This window comes from Caretta caretta, chromosome 10 (assembly GCF_965140235.1).
Source record: "Caretta caretta isolate rCarCar2 chromosome 10, rCarCar1.hap1, whole genome shotgun sequence".
NCBI lineage: Eukaryota > Metazoa > Chordata > Testudines > Cheloniidae > Caretta > Caretta caretta.
Window position 1 is genome coordinate 4,934,147 of NC_134215.1, and position 16,300 is coordinate 4,950,446.

At 46.8% G+C, this 16,300-nt stretch overlaps 2 protein-coding genes and 1 long non-coding RNA gene across 3 annotated transcripts; all 3 read left to right on the forward strand.

The window, feature by feature from the left end:
• The first annotated feature begins 2,121 nt into the window (after positions 1-2,121).
• On the forward strand, positions 2,122-3,853 carry LOC142073444 (uncharacterized). The gene is made up of 3 exons (XR_012670350.1): positions 2,122-2,233; positions 2,345-2,515; positions 3,712-3,853. It is a non-coding gene; the product is annotated as an uncharacterized LOC142073444 (long non-coding RNA).
• A 4,768-nt stretch (positions 3,854-8,621) lies between these two features.
• Positions 8,622-11,933, forward strand: MSLN (mesothelin). The gene is made up of 6 exons (XM_048865694.2): positions 8,622-8,705; positions 9,379-9,490; positions 10,188-10,372; positions 10,735-10,881; positions 11,125-11,258; positions 11,609-11,933. Exons 2-6 carry the CDS (start codon positions 9,409-9,411, stop codon positions 11,781-11,783), a joined length of 723 nt encoding a protein of 240 aa, XP_048721651.2. The 5' UTR covers positions 8,622-8,705; positions 9,379-9,408; the 3' UTR covers positions 11,784-11,933.
• A 521-nt stretch (positions 11,934-12,454) lies between these two features.
• LOC125643856 (mesothelin) lies at positions 12,455-14,606 on the forward strand. Its single transcript, XM_048867079.2, has 3 exons — positions 12,455-12,543; positions 13,089-13,275; positions 13,998-14,606. The coding sequence occupies exons 1-3, from the start codon at positions 12,499-12,501 to the stop codon at positions 14,090-14,092; spliced, it is 327 nt and encodes a 108-aa protein (XP_048723036.1). The 5' UTR covers positions 12,455-12,498; the 3' UTR covers positions 14,093-14,606.
• The last annotated feature ends 1,694 nt before the right edge of the window (positions 14,607-16,300 follow it).

Genomic DNA, 16,300 nt, shown 5'->3' on the forward strand with positions numbered 1-16,300 from the left:
ACTGATCAGTAACCTCAGTTTACCCAGGGAGACGGCTGTGTATTACACCTCATTACTTACCTCTGCACCTGGCTTCCAACTAGCAAGGTAAAATACCACCACTTGCTTCTGCAGCTCACTTGTGGCGTACCTTGGTGCCTTGATATAGCTATATCTTTGCTGTCTGCTGATTTCAAGTGGCTACTTCTAAATGATATTTAAAGCGTAATTCTGATCCTCAGAAGAACACTGTAAAATTGACCTCTTTTGGGGCCGAACAGAGCCCTCAGCGAATCAGGAGAAATCTGCTTTATCGTGCCCTCTGCCGACTGAAAACCAGTAGCACACAGGGTTATTCTGGGAAATCCGCGTTATGCCACAGCACTCTGCAGAGATTGGAAGAGCATAAAAGCCAAGGGGGATTGTGGGAAATCTGCAATGGCATGTAGAACCCCCTGCAGAATCTCACAAGATACACATTTGCCTTTCATTGGTGGATGGAACAGACCCTCCGTTAACACTTGTAACTTTTGCCCACTTCCAGCCTCCCAGACAGATTGGTTTGCTACCTCAGCCCCTCTGCAGTGAGCGGCCTTGTCAGAAAGGATGCTTTAAGTCTGGCTCGGAGGATCACTAAAAACTGTGTCCCAAGTCCGATGCACAGAGGCAGCAGCGAGGAGAGGCCTGCACCTTCTCTGACAACCGAGGAGCGGCAGGTAAAGCCCTTGGCTGGTGCCCTGGCGCTCACAGCCCTGCTGAGGTGCGAGCCCTTCTCCAGAGCTTGTGAAAGAACAATGCTCCCAGTGGATACAAACACATTTCCATGCCCCTGCTTTGCGCTTTGTAAGGGAGAGCTCAACCCTGCACCATGTTAATAATACTTAGCACCCCAGTAACGTTTTGCAAACATTCCACCCCCCCCGAGACGGGGAAGTCCTATTATCCCCATTCTACCGGTGAAGAAATGGCGGCACAGACACATGAAATGATTTGTCCAATCAGTGACTGAGTGAAATGTCTGAACGCTGCTCAGATCCTGCAGCGTTGCCCACAGAATGGGGACCTAGACAGACAGACAGAGAGCAGGGATTAGACCGGGGTAGGCAACCTACGGCACGTGTGCCAAAGGCGGCATGCGAGCTGATTTTCCATGGCACTCACAGTGCCCGGATCCTGGCCACCGGTCCGGGGGGGGCTCTGCATTTCCATTTAATTGTAAATGAAGCTTCTTGAACATTTTAAAAATCTTATTTACTTTACACACAACCATAGTTTAGTTATATATTATAGACTTATAGAAAGAGACCTTCTAAAAACGTTCAAATGTATTACTGGCACGCGAAACCTTAAATGAGAGTGAATATAGGAAGACTCGGCACACCACTTCTGAAAGGTTGCCGACCCCTGGATTAGACCTTTCTGCTTAGTCCCATTTTCATTCCTTTAAACCAGCAGCTCTCAACCGTTCCCGACTACTGCACCCCTTTCAGGAGTCTGATTTGTCCTGCGTACCCCAAGTTTCACCTCACTTAAAAATTACTTGCTTCCAAAATCAGACATAAATATACAGAAATGTCACAGCCCACTATCACTGAACAATTGCTGACTTTCTCCTTTTTACCATATAATTATAAAATAAATCAATTGGAAAATAAATATTGTCCTTACATTTTGGTGCACTGTCTATAGAGCCGTATAAACAAGTCCTTGTGTGAAATTTTAGTTTGTACTGACTTCACTAGTGCTTTTTACGTAGCCTGTTGTAAACTGGGCCAATATCTAGAGGAGTTGATGTCCCCCCTGGAAGGCCTCTGTGTAGCCCAGGGGTATGCATACCCCTGGTTGAGAACACCTGCTTTAGAATACACTGCCTCCTTAACGTGGACATGTTACTGGCACCATCACTGAGGTCTTCTCTGTAAAATTCCAGTGATTAGGACTTCCAAAGACAAGGAACCTGAAATGACCCTCCTCCGGGAGCTGGTTCACCATCTCGGATATTCTGAATTGCTCCTCTGTCACTGTGGGCTCTTTGCAGGTTGCAACCTTGTTGGTGAACAAATTTGAACGATTCCCTCCCGAAACCCTGAATGCCTTGGGTCAGGCTGCAGTCGGGCTCTCCATGTCGCAGATTGAGAATGGCACCAGCAACAGAGACCTCAAAGCGTCTCTTCCTTCCCTGAGTGAAGTTTATGGCTGGAATGCTGAACAGTCCAGTGCTATCGTTAACAAATTATTCAACTCTGGTTATCAGGTACAAAGAGCACAAGCCATGTGTGTATATTGCATCTGGTCTATCTGTCTTATAGATCTAATCCGTTGATGTATGGCCAATCATTTGCCCGTCTTTATGATTATGCTGCAGATCTTGGATGCACAAAACCTGGCAGCACTAGGGAGTTTGGTGGCCGGCTGAAGCAGCAGCAGACTTCAAAGTCTGCCTCCAAAAGTGATCTTGGAAGCTGTTAAGATCCCTGGGTTTGCGAAGCAGATAGTGACCATGCCCTCTGCTCTGAAAGTGGCACTTGTGGAAAAGGTGAGGTCACTTTTCCTTTTAAGGTGGTGTCACTTGTAGGAAGAGCCTGAGGAGGATCGTGACTTTTCCTGGTTGAGAACACCCTGTGTTGTGACTACACATAGGTGTGACCCAACATGCATACCTGCAGAGGCAATTTTCTGCCTGGCTTATTTATGCACTTACTAACAGGGCTGTACAGCAGGGGCGTGGCATTGCAATGTGTGTGGGTGGGATGGTCCTGGCTTCCTGCCATGATAACTCATAATAAAGCCTGATATCGCTCTTGGACGGGTCTCATTTTAGGCACAGGCCACAGCTCTGTCAGAAGGGAGTAAAAACGGAACTAACCTGGTTCATGGAGAATTCCACTCCCAGGGAAAGAGCCTGAGATGGATGGAAGGTTTAGGGCTTCTAGCATGTGAACAGCTGTGAGGGCCATTCAGAGACCCTCCCCTGGGCAGAGTGATATTCCGGTTTGCTGAGCTCCTTCTCTATATGCTGATTAATGGAGATAGGTATACATGCCACTCTTGCTGCAATTGCAGGGAATCAGCCTGTCTGCTGACCCTTTCTGCTGACCATGATTTTACACCTCAGGTTCACGTGAGAATTGTTCCAGACAAAGCGGAAAGAGACCACGGCTAATTCCCCATCCCTCTTCAGGGTCACGGGCCGGCAGGAGAGCCTATGACTTCCGACTGGCATTCAAAGCCAGCTGTCAGACTTCCAAAGGACTGGCTCATAGCAACATTCTAGTTTGTGCTATTCTAACTTGCCAAAGCTCTGTGTGAAGAGTTAGGAAATTGACATGTCTTTGGTCACAATATTGCCCATGAACTGTGCCGTTTGGCAGGCTGAGATATTATCTATGTTGACTCCAATTTCTAGCCTGCTGAACAATGTTAAGGCATAAAGGCAGGCATTGCAAGGAACTCTTCTTTGCTCTGTCTGCCTGGGCCTCACAGATAGATACACATCGCCCTGGGCCACTGTTCTCTGGCAGACCTTTCAGATTCACCTGCGCCACTGCATTGACTCATAGCAGCTCTCACAGTCAGATAGATATGCCAAGCAGAAAACATTCCTTGGCATTAATTCTCTGGCGAATACCCAGAAGATCAGAGGGAAAACTGCCTGGCTCATCTTCAACCCGTAATTCCCTTCCCGATGATTGCTGTTTTTAACCTCCGCGTGGGGGTTGTTATATTTTTCAGATTGCTTCAGCTGCAGGGAGCCCCATCAACCTGGTTAAATATGTCCCAAACAGTCTGGCGAGCTACATCCCCAAATCACTGCTGGCTTTTGGTAACAAAAAGCCCAGCGTTCAAGAGCTCAACCAGAAACTGTGGAGCCGGGAACAAGTAAGCCATCTCGTCACTGCCGTCAGTTGCAGCTGGGGGCATGTGCAGTAGTTCAGCTCTGCCCCCATGAGCTGTCTAAGAACAAAGCTGAATGTACCGAGAGGGTCGGAACGTGTTGAGTGACCCTCTAACATTCTCTTTGGCTTGGTTCTGCAGGCCGCCATGTTTTTCGATGCTGTAATAAAGACAGAGTCCAACTTCAGCAGGTAACATTTCTTTTTCCTCTCTCTGCTTTTCCATGTGTGCCGAGCCATTGTCCTGATTTGCAGGTGCTCCTCAAATTCAGCCATTGTAAGAGAAAGGACAGGCCCGGAAAACCCAACAGAATGGGTTATGCTTACAGGTGGTTTGCAACATTTGTCCATAACTAGACATGTTTCCTAAAATGAAGTTCCTGGCCCAGGCCCACTGCCTCTCGAAGGCCTTAGCGTACTTTGCTTGTCTCTAGAAAACAGTCCTAATTGAGAAACTCTATTGCAGTTTTATTTCAATGACTAAAATGTTATGGGGCCTGTCTCTCTCTCCAGCTACTGTGTGTCTGGAGCAAACATAGAATCAGAATCAAGGTCATGCTGATTTTACAATATATGCTTTTTTATAGGGAAAGCAATTCACTTTTTAAGGGCTCCGGCTCTATGGACCCTGGGAGAAATAATGAAAAAATTCCTCCAACTTGGGCAGCTTCTGTTGGGACAAATGCTACTGCTCTTTGACTGCCTCTTTGAGTCCCTTGACCATGTTTATCTGGCTGAGGATGGCCTCCTTGACTGTAATAGATAAAGGGCAGCATGGAGCCTTTGGCTAGAACTGTTCTCCCACCCTGAACTTATTCTTGATGACCCCAAGTATGGGGAATTTTAGGGCTTGAAGAAGAGCTGGGAGGGACATCGTAGAATATCAGGGTTGGAAGGGATCTCAGGAGGTCATCTAGTCCAACCCGCTGCTCAAAGCAGGACCAAATGCCCAATTTTTGCCCCAGATCCCTAAATGGTCCCCTCAAGGATTGAACTCACAACCCTGGATTTAGCAGGCCAATGCTCAAACCACTGAGCTACCCCTCTCCCCAAACCACAAGGAGGCGCTCCTAATAAACCTTATTTCGCTCTAGTCTTTGAACAGTCGGGAGGAACAGGTTAAACCAGTCTAAGAAGGATCCTTGAGGATGTACAGCCTCCTGGCTGGTATGCCTACCCGCACCCCATGTATGCTACTGTGTGCATGTTAATTCTAGAAGATCAGTACCAACTCTCTTCTTTTCTGAAGGACTCCCTCACTGCACCTAACTTGCTTCCTTTGGATTTTCAGACTTTCCCCTTCTGTCCTCCAAGGCTTCATCTGTGCGGCAGCCAATGAGATGGAAACAGAGAGATTTCAGCAGCTTGCCAAAGCCATGAAGCAGAAGAATGTCAAGCTAGGAGAAGACCAGGTCAGTCCCCACGTACACAGAGTGCCACGTTGCTGTTGTCATGAAGATGTTCCAAGGCTGAGCCCATTTACCAAGAACCCTCACGCTTTAGGGAGGATGTGTCCTAGCTCTGAACCACATGTGACTCTGAATCGCAGCCATTACTTTGGCAAGGTCAAAACCTGGCTAACAAGGTTTTGCAAGAACCTAAACCTCTTCAGACTTAGCACCACTCTCTCTGTTTTTTCCCCCCAGAAGAGATATTTGTTGTTTTCTCTTCTTTCATCTGAACTCTGGTTTATTTTCAGCTGAGTTGTTTGGCTAAGAGGGTGATGCTCAACGGCATTCCCAAGGATTTAGACAACTATCCGAAAGACATGCTGCTGTTTTTAAGGTAAGTTCACAAAGGCTTTCATCTTGCTGCCTTATTCCAGCTGGGTAAAGAAGGAACAGAGTCACTGAATACCATAAAATAAATAGCGATGCATCAGTCTATGCACACATCCCCATCATATCTGGGCAGCATCAGTCAAGTAGAATGAAATGCAATAAGAAAACAAACTGCAGAAAAGATGAAAACTGAATTAGATTTTTAACTTCTTTTAGTGGTAATAATCTAGGGGGTGTTAATAATAAAGGTACAGATTGCTTAGCAAAATGTATTTTTGTCTTGATAGTCTCCCTTTTAGAACACAATGGATTTTTATTCCTTCCTGGCTTTGTGAATATTTTCCCTTGCAACATCTAGTGAACCAGAAAAGCCAGACTGTACGGCCGAATTTCTCTACGCTGCCGATATCCTGCTGGGCTTCTGTATCCAGAGCATCAGACGTGAACAGCGCTAGCTTGGGTTTCAAAGCAGATTTCCCAGGGAGAAAAGTAATTGAAAAGAGAGACACATTCGGGTCTCTGGGAAGAACAATTGCAAATGTTTGGGATGTGAAATAAACTGTAGAATATGGATGATGGGACAGGGGGTGTGTTTCAGCTTACGTGGATTTGAACTTAACAAATGTATTGTTTAATAAGGTGCTCATGGAGTGTTTGCCTTTCCAGCCCTTCAGATTGTGCAGGGACAGGAAGCTGTCAACAGTACTTCAGTAACATTGGGGAATCAAACATTGACCTGCTGCAGAGAGATTCCCCACAGCGGAAACAGCTGCTATTGGAAGCTTTAGCTTGTTTGGTATGCATTCAGTAACATGGATGAACAATCCAGGGTCCCCGGAACTGAATGCTGGGCTGAGATCAATGATTGTGTATCTGCAAACAGGAAAAGGGGCTGAGTTTTAATTCTTAACATTTGACGGAATGAATGTTGCAAATCAACAAAACCCGAACGCTATATTGTAGGCTGCGTGGCCTTTTCCCCAGATCATAGTCTCCAAGGCTGTCAGCTCACACAAATTTCTCCAGCCGCCAGGGTTGTGTGGCCGCAGAGGACAATATACATTTCTCCTGTATGGAACCCAAAGCCGTATGGGATTCAGAATATAACTGCAATGAGACTAGTGTGAAAGTGTCACCACTGACCTGGGTGGGACGGACTCAGAACTGTTCACCTGTGTGGCATAAGCCCTATACGGCTCAGAGCTAACAGACAGTGTCCTTTAGCTCTGTGGTTTTGGAGCAGAGGGATCTGAACTCTATACCCATGAGGGATGAGGTTCTGAGTGGTCACAGACTGTAGTAAAGAGACACCTGTGGAATTCTTCTGTAAGTGGCCATGAATTTGGGATAATGCTACGGAAAGGAAGTGCTCTGGCCCATGTCTTTTAACATATGAATCTCAGATGCTTTGAGAATGGAGAAACAAGTGTCACCTGAAAAAAAAGAGCTGTAGGAACCATTCTGGATCAGCCCATTTGTCCATCTAGTCCAGTATCCTATCCTGCCATTGGTCCTGGTAGTCCAGTACCAGAGGAAGGGGTGAGGGATTAGGTCACCGGCAGGACAGGAGAACAAGGAAAGTATCAGGAAAGGTGCTTCCACGAGAAGGCAGACTTGTTACACCAACAAAACTGCCCCACCCCCAGATGCACCTAGCCCAGTGTGCAGTGCTGAACAGGGGAGGCGAAATTCCTTTCTGACCTCTGCAGAACTGAGTCTGTGCCTGGAGGCATGAGGGTTGATTTCCCATATTAGATCCTTAGCCTGCACAGCAAGAACCTCTGCAGAAAGGATAGAGAGGCCCAAGCCACATCTATCCATGAACTCTGGGGAAGCACAGACCCAAATACACACATCACAAGCCTGGCCTCTATCAAAGGCCTGTGGATGAAATTCAAGCCACAATCCAGACCCAAACTCTGTGTCTAGGACTCCCCGCTAGGGAATACGAATGGTCAGGAGCACTGTGAATTCTCCAGAGCTAGTATTCTTCCCTTTTTACTGATCACATCTATTTTATGAACCTAGAAAATTCCTGGCACCCTGGTGAGCGAAGAAAACGCAGAGATTCTGGGCCACTTGGTTTGTGACCTTGGTGAAGAATACATCAGAAGTTCCAATGGGAGTTTGCTGCCACAGTTAAATCAATGTGAATCCTTCGTGCCCAGTCAAGAAGAGGCTATTAGAAATGTCCTCAGCAGCGGAAGCACTCAGTTCGGGTAGGATTGCCATTGGATTTGCTTCCTTTGGGGTTTACAGAGCCGATCAGTTCAGATGAAGCTTCTGGGAACAAGCTTTCCCACCTGTTTCTAGTTGGATCAGAAATATAGTTAGAACAGCCATTTCTCTTAACAGTCTCAGTCCTTCTGAACCTGCCCAACACCTGGAAAGGCAGATGCAAGACAAACTTGGGGTGGAGAGAAATAAGTTAACCAAACTTTTCTGAACCTCAGAGGTTTTGACTCAGATTCAGGTGGCAGTATAGATCTAGGCTGGATGGTCTAATAGTTAAGCATTATTAGCCTGTGAGCTATGGAGACCTGCAGTTCTAGTCCTGGCTGTGACACGGACTGCTGAATGGGAAGTCATTGAATCTCTCTGTGCCTTCCCCCATCTAATGTGAAGGTATCAGTAATTTCTCTGCCTGCAGAAAGTGCTTTGTGATCCTTGCATGAAATGAGCAACTATAAAAATTCAGAGTTCTTTGCTATTCATTCTTTGTATTAATTTAATTATTAAAACTGGCTCACCGATCCCAGAGTTCATATCCCCAGTGATGACGATTAGCCATGCCCTGTTGGAGAAAAGTGGTGAGAGGATTATATGATGCAAACATTTCCATATTTTTTTTTCAATCAAAATGTTACAAGGCCATAAGACCTGCAGCTCCTAGTACGAAAAGGATCCCAAAGTAGCTCTCCCTCTTCTGGAAGCTGATCAAGCACGATTTTTTGTTTTCAGGCCCCCTTCAAACTGGTCAGCTTCCATCCTGAATGAGCTCAGTGGACTGTTCCATCTATTTGATCGTAATATCTTGCAAAAGATTCCTCAGGTATGTTACCAACAGGCATCTGCCTGCTTCCTGAAGTGTCCAAGGTGTGTGTGCAAAGCCTGACTTTGCTTCCAGTGAAATGGATAGCAAAACTCCCATTGCTGTTACCAGTGCAAAACCAAGCCCCCGTTGCAAACAGCTTTATTTAGTGTGGCTAAATTACTGGCCAGGCTTGGCTTTATAGCACCAGTTTGTGTATGTCGCGAGTGATGTTATTGTGGCAACGGGTACCAGCTTTCCAGTGAAACTGGCAGGAATAGAGATCTAGATGATTATCACACTGTAGATTGAACACGCTAAAGTAATGCTGTAGGTGGTGATTGGGAAAGTTTATGCAACGTTATTTAAATAGAACAGGGAGTACAGGGGGTAGCTACACTTTGGTGTGGGGGTGTGTGTGTGCGCACCACTGCCCTCTAGTGGACAGAACAACACCAGACCTGCTTGAGCCTTTGAAAGTCTCCCACCCCTTCATGCCTGCATCAGTGAAGCGATTTCTTTGGCTCGCCAAGGAATGGTCACTAACACCTGGAGCAGGTGGTGGTGAGTTCAAGTCTCCATAGTTCTTGTAAACATTCAGCTGAGTGACAAGGTTCCTGGCTATGTAAGTGGTCACAGAGAAACACACAGGAGCTGCAAACCTCATACCCCTGCTGATTTATTTTCTTTGCAGAACGTTTTAACCCCTTGGCTGAAAAGTTTTATGCATGATTCACCTTTGCCGAGGGAGCAGCTGGCCTCCATTGTTAAAAACCTCCTGCCTTCCAGGTGGAAACGCGCTGCTGGTACGTGGGATGCTACCTCGGCACATCGATTTCAGTCTGACGCTCCTCTGTTTTTAGTTATCCTTGGCCCTAGTGACAGGACTCAGGCTGGTTCTTGTGGGGCCTCCCGTGAACATCTAACCAGAGCTCCGCCTTGCATCTGCCACAACCCTGGGAAACCCCAAACCCACCTGATGACCCAGTTCCATGGAAGGGCCTAGGTGGCTGGGGGGGGGTCTCCTGGCTATTAATAATATCCTGAGTTAGATCTTGGCATGTGGAAACTGAGGAAGGCAAAGGGCTCACTCAGTTGTGCCTGGCTTCGGGTAGGTGAACCAGGAGATTGAGGGGGCCCAAGGAGGCCTTCTCACCCACAGTGTTTGTACCCCATGGCAGAGCTGGGCATATGCCCACCACTTGGAGGGGCTATGTGTGTCAGGTGCGATGGCTGATGCTAGACTCCTCAGAAGGAACAGAGAGGGGAAGAGCCTTCATCCATCCCCTCCCTTCACTCTATTAAAGGGCAGTCTCCGTCTACATTTCTGGAGGGTTTGTGCAACTGCTGCAGCGCCCCCTAAAGGCACCATTTAGCTCTAATTGTCTTCTCCCGTCTTGGGTTTTCGGGTAACTGATAATGCAGGATTATGAGGCTGTAATTATTCAATGCTTAAAACAAAAGCCCTGTCGCGCTGGAGATGTCTGATACTTGCTTCCACAGAGTGCCCGGCGGATAAGACGATAACAGAGGAGGTGGTAATGGATGAGCTCATGCCTATTTACTATACCCCTGAGGAATTACAGGCCTGTTTGCAGGGTGTCACCCTGGTGGCGCATCTGGCCCAAATGGCGCAGTACCCCTTCACTGATCAGCAAATGGCTGTGCTGAAGAAGAAGCTGGATGAGGTAATGCACAGTGGAAGAACATCAAAGCATCTACTTGTGCATCTGTTTACAAGCTCTAGCTGTCAGGAAAGAGATCCAGAGAGCGTGTCCAGCTCTCTCCTTCCCAAGACGGCTGGAGGAGACGGAGTGAGCTTGTGTCTGAGCATGACCAGACTGCGAGTGTGGGTGAAAGAGTGATGCAGAGAGCGGGTGTGTGCGTGGGTGGGGTACTGGGGAAAGGAACTGGAGCATGTGCAGGGAAAGAGAACAGATCTATTCATTTGTGTACCTGGTAGTCCTGCTTCTCCATTGCCCTACAGCCTTCTGACACCATCAGAAAAATATAGTGAGTTACCATGATTATAATATCCGTTTGTCCACAGATGTATCTCAACGGATACCCTGAGAAGATAATTCCCAACCTAGGGGCCATCTCTTCCTTTGTCACCATCGACGACATTAAAAAATGGAATATAACCTCAGCAAATACGCTTGCCTTCCTGCTAAGCAATGAGCCTCCTGATGAGCAGGTAATAAGCTACCAGCTCAACGTTTACTTGTTTGTTTGGGTTTGCTCCATGGTTTGGGAGAGCCTTATTTTTGTGGGAGCTGCTTATTTTATTCAAAGTTGGGTGGCCCATCCTGGATCACTGGACCAACCTTTTGTATTTTATTTTCGGTTTTGTGCGTAGTGGACATTTGCTTCGCTCTGGGGGGCAGGGGAGGGAGGAATACTTCCAGGTGATTCAACTTCTTTTTAAAAACATTTGTAGGCTGCTGTAATTATCACAAAATACACTGACTTGGGAAACCCACTGAACGTCACTGCTCTGAATGCAATTGGTACAAGATATATATGCCTTCTGTCAGAGCCCCAGTTGAAAATGATAGAGCCCAGCAACCTCAAGTGAGTGAAGGATCCGACCTTCTTTGTTTCTTTTCTCTTCATCAAACACAAACTAATCCAGGAAGCAGCGTGAACTACAATGGTGGTTAGTACCTAGATGTCAGGAACTGTACTCCCAACTCTGCCACTTGGGAGATGTATGACCCTTGGGCATGTCACTTGACTTAACTTCTCTCTGACTATTGGCTTATTTTCTTCTTTACAACCCTTGACTTTTCTCAGTGGGTACTGGGGCATAGGGTTCTCATGTATAGCAAAAAGAAACTCTAATAATTGTCCATGATGGTGCAAGATTTCCAAAGGGAGAAGTGATGCAAGCTTTTATCTGCCCAAATCTTCCCTTTCCTCAGAATGGCCAAGTCACTGGACCCTTCCGCCTGCCCTCAGTCTACAAAAGACATCCTGTACCCCAAAGCTAAACAAGCTTTCTCCGACCAACGCAACCAGTTCCCGGCTTATTACAACCTCATCAAGCCATATCTAAGTACGCAGAAGGACTCCCTGATCAACATAAAGCAGTCCTGACAGTCAAGATGGGCTGAGCCTTCCGGTTGAGTCCAGATCAGAACTTCCGCAGAGTTTGAGAGTGTTTGGATCTGGGACGTGAAGGTTCGGGAGGGCTGGATCGGAGGTGTTGGTTTCAGGCCCTTTTATATTTTACAGCTGTGCAAAACTTTCACAAGAGATTGAGGGGGTGCAAACCTGCCTGATGTGAAATCCCCCCCAAATTTGTACATCAAACACTGATGGACCCAAACAGACACCTCTGCTGGGCTCCACATGGATGGGAGAGACTCACTATAGAGACTGATGCGACTGTATTCAGTCTGATGGGACAACCTGAAGCAGGACTAGAATTCAAGGAGTTAGTCTCCGTCTCTATGGGAGAGTTCTGCCGGGGGCCCCAGGCTCATGGAGGCTGCATACACCATGAAGGTGTAAATAACAAGTCTTGGCCACATAATCAGCACAACCTGGCAAATAAGGTCTATGCAGACTAGCAACAGTCTGCCCTTTATGGCCTCACAGTTATTTGCACACTTCACAATCACTGAACATCTGGGGCGAAAGTCATCCCTGGAATGACTCCATTGATTTCCAAGGGATTGACAGGGGATCCCTGTGGGTTTGTCTCAGAACATTAGCCATGCTTTCTGGGTTTGCTTTATTTTGTTTCTTTCCCACACCAGCCGGTGCTCCTGGAGAGGACCTAAGAGCTCTCAGCAAAGAGAACGTGAACATGGATATCAGAACCTTCATGAGCTTGAAAAAAGACTCTGTGCTGGTGAGTCTGACCGTACGGTGAAAAGTTGCTCCCTGACTCATGTCTGCGAGGCACTGGCTGGCTGATTCTGATCCCACTTACACTGGTGTCAGTCAGAAGTGGAGTGGAGTGGAGTGGAGTGACACTCAGTGGAGTGACACCAGTGTAAAACCATTGTGAGATTGGAGTCGGGCCTGGGTGAGTCACTCCATCAGTGGAGTGACACCAGTGGAAGTGAGATCTGAGTTGAGCCCGGGGGATGCTGCCTCCAAAGGAAGGCAGATTTGGTTTGGAGCTTCATTTTGGATGTTTATCCAGATTTCGGGACTCTCCCAAGATCAGACTCTCTAGGAATAGCAGCAGCGGTCGAGACCAGGGCCCCATTGTGCTCAGCACTCTACAAACACTTATTTAGAAGAGAATGCCTGCCCCCCAAAGCTTACTTCCGAGCCTCCTAGCTTTGGTCTGGGCCAGAAATATTATTGGTAATATTACATTTTATTTACAATACAGAAGCCCCTTTTGAAAATCTTGCCCTCAACTGTTCTATTTTGCTTTTCCTCTAGAATCTAACAGCTGACGATATCAAGGGCTTGCTGGGACTAAATCTTGAAGATCTGAAAAAAGAACAATACAATTCACCTTCAAAGGACTGGATCCGACTGCAGAGACAGTCCGAGCTGGATAAACTGGGCATTGGGCTCACTGGGGGAATACCAGATGGATATATCAGTATTCCACCCAAGTTTGAAAGTATGAAATACACGGCTTTTGGGTTCCGTTAACTGTGCTTAGACGCCTCTTTTTCTGATAAAGCAGGGAAAGTCGTGACAATTTCTGGTCAAGAAGTTTCACAGTTGTGTGACACCAACAGACCACAGTCGTTGGCAGGCAGGATCAAACCTGGGATCTCTGGAGCTAAATGCATGACCCTCTGCTGCATGAGCTAAAAGCCATATGGCCCTTAGCTAAGGCTGTAGAGTAGATGCATTCGTCTCTCTCTAAGTGGTCTCGGTGCCAGCAGAAGGGACAGAGCACCACAGCCCAGGAGGTGTGGGGGTTACAGATGCATGTCAGTAAAGCGTTCTGTAAGTGCATGTCAGTAAAGCGTTCTGTGCCATAATTTACCAGGATTTTGAATCTAAGCAGTAAAGCCCAGTATTAAGATAAATAATCCAACAGCTTTATTGAAAACATCCATTCTGTCTGGAGAACTCAATAGAACCAACTAGACACTTCAAACATGTCCCATTCCAGCATGTGTTGGATGTTCGATGAAACCTGGGATGGATAATTTGGGAGGGATATTTCAGTTGTTCCAAAGTCCTAGTCAGGGGGTTGCAGATCTTCCGTGGATGTTACTAGAGAGGACAGGAAATGATGGCTGCTGAGCTTTCAGTTCCTCAGCAGTTATATTTCTTCTGTAGAATATATATAATATATTCTCTATAATGTAACTCTTCTCCTTTTTCTAGAGCCAACATCAGCCTCTCTGAGGACCAATGTCAGCACTTTCCACCTCCTGCCTGCGTTGCTCCTAAGTTTTCTTCTGACTTCATTCCTGTCATGAAGATCTTCACCCCAGGAAACAGGAAGGTGGAACTAAATCTTGATTTCTCTACGTCGTGTCACAGGAAGACACAGAAATATACAACTGAGGGGAAAACCCTATATCAGCAGGCAGCATGTGCGGGAGCAGTAGCCATCTTAGCTGCTTTCCTTTTTTTATTCATTCAGTTCAAAAACAAGATTGTGAGCTCTTCCAGGCAGGGACCCTCTGCTTGTTCTGCATTTGTACAGCACCTAGTGCCACGGGATTCTAGCCCATGACTGGGGCTCATAGGCCCTACCACACAATGCAAATAATAAATAATCCTAATCTTACCACATAACCTGTATGGTATTAGCCCAGTAGGCAAAGGGGTTAGAAGATGAGCTGGTATCGGGATATCGGGCATGCTCAATAACTTATCAAAAGCTTGCTGTTTGTCCACTGCAAGGATCTGTGGACTGGGCATGGAAGTCGCTGGGTGGTTTTTAAAAAAATAAATAAACAAACTGGGCTGAAAATTGCAGAAGCGAGACGGCAGGATTAATAGCGCCATGCTCCGTTTTGCGATGCACAGAACAGGGTTTAATTGTTTTGTGAGTATTGGCCAAAATAAACATTCAGGAATCCCGAACATGTCTGTTACTCTTCCCTTGCCTTGCTGGCAAAAGCTGAAGTTTTTCAGCCCTGGTCCCTTCTGGCTGGGGAAAGTTTAATCCTCTTCTTAACACTCAGCTATTTTGCACCTCAGTGAGCACTGAAAAGGTGGTACTGTCCCTGCCGGCCTCAATGAGTCACCTAAGCGTGTTGGGCCAGCTTTCCCATGAGGGGAAGAATGCAGTCAGGAATCTCTGCTGGACACCAGCCTGAGACTTGCATTGCATTGATTGGCTCAATGAGTGATTGCGACAAACCCTGGGGCTGGAATAGGAGGAGAGGGCAAAAATAAGATCAGGTTGTTGTGTGCACACCCTGATGGTCTTTGTAAATATAGACTGTGGCTATAACCAGGCCCCACTGCACGCTGCATGTTCTATAACCAGAGAGAGACGTGACAGACATTAGCCATGTTTTCCTCTTCTTTATGGGCAGCAGGTGTGGAATAGAGTGCCTGGGAGACATTGAGATCTGGTGTCACTTACTCGTTTCCCTTGACTTGGTTGGGGGCACAGAGATGGCAAGAAAGTCAGACAGCCCCTTGCCTCCTACTCTGCTGCTGATGCTCTCAGAGGGCCAGGATGGGTTGTCTGTGGCCAGCCAGGGTGCTGTCAAGAGGGTGCCACTCACTTCCTGTGCCCCCAGCCAGGGTCCCCTTGCCCTAGTGGAGAGGAGTAGTGGTAGAGTGGACAGAAGCTCAGTTGCCCTTACTTCTCCTGTGGCTGATGTCACTTGCAGGGGAGCTGAGGACAGTCCAGATGTTCAGGAAGCAATAAAGAATCTTCCTCACCAGGGGCAGCCTCTGGCACTGGGCTGCAGGGTTAAAAGCAGAGCTGGCTGGGAAATTTTCAGGGCATCTGTTTTTCATCAGAAGACATTGATTTTTGTCGAAACCGAAACTTCATGGCATGTACCAGGTTCAACAAAACTTTCAGTGGGAAGGTTTCTCAGGTTCAAGATGGAATTTTTGGTTAAAACCAGAGAGAGGGAGAAGAAAGTAAAGGCATTCCAGAGGAATATATCAATATCTTTCATCCAAGCAGATAGCTATGCAGTCTAGACCTTTTGCGCCCCGTTAATTTTGTTTAGATGCCTCGTTTTTCTGATAACATAGGAGCAAATGCTCATGGATCAACGAGGATTTCCAGCTTGGAAGTGTCACAGTTGACACATTTGCAGAGTTTAGGTGAGTATGAGCGACACAGAGCTGTGCCACAGGTCACCGCAACTTTGAATACACGGGATCTCAGCAGTAAGGTAAATAATTTTGCAGCTTTATTGACAGTGTCAATCCTAGCTGGAGATCTCTATAGAACTGACTAACCGCTCCAAAATCATAGAATCATAGAATATCAGGGTTGGAAGGGACCCCAGAAGGTCATCTAGTCCAACCCCCTGCTCGAAGCAGGACCAATTCCCAGTTAAATCATCCCAGCCAGGGCTTTGTCAAGCCTGACCTTAAAAACCTCTAAGGAAGGAGATTCTACCACCTCCCTAGGTAAAATGGTAAAATGGTAAAATGGCTTGTTCCAGTGTGAACTGGACGTTGTGCAAAACCTGGAATGGAGTGGT

Excerpts from the sequence above, each read along its gene's own strand:
- MSLN (XM_048865694.2), top strand. The coding sequence starts at position 9,409 with ATGCATGATTCACCTTTGCCGAGGGAGCAGCTGGCCTCCATTGTTAAA. Across the intron at positions 9,491-10,187 it reads CAGGTGGAAACGCGCTGCTG|AGTGCCCGGCGGATAAGACG; the intron begins GTACGTGGGATG and ends TTGCTTCCACAG. Across the intron at positions 10,373-10,734 it reads TGAAGAAGAAGCTGGATGAG|ATGTATCTCAACGGATACCC; the intron begins GTAATGCACAGT and ends GTTTGTCCACAG.
- LOC125643856 (XM_048867079.2), top strand. The coding sequence starts at position 12,499 with ATGGATATCAGAACCTTCATGAGCTTGAAAAAAGACTCTGTGCTG. Across the intron at positions 12,544-13,088 it reads TGAAAAAAGACTCTGTGCTG|AATCTAACAGCTGACGATAT; the intron begins GTGAGTCTGACC and ends CTTTTCCTCTAG. Across the intron at positions 13,276-13,997 it reads TATTCCACCCAAGTTTGAAA|AGCCAACATCAGCCTCTCTG; the intron begins GTATGAAATACA and ends TCCTTTTTCTAG.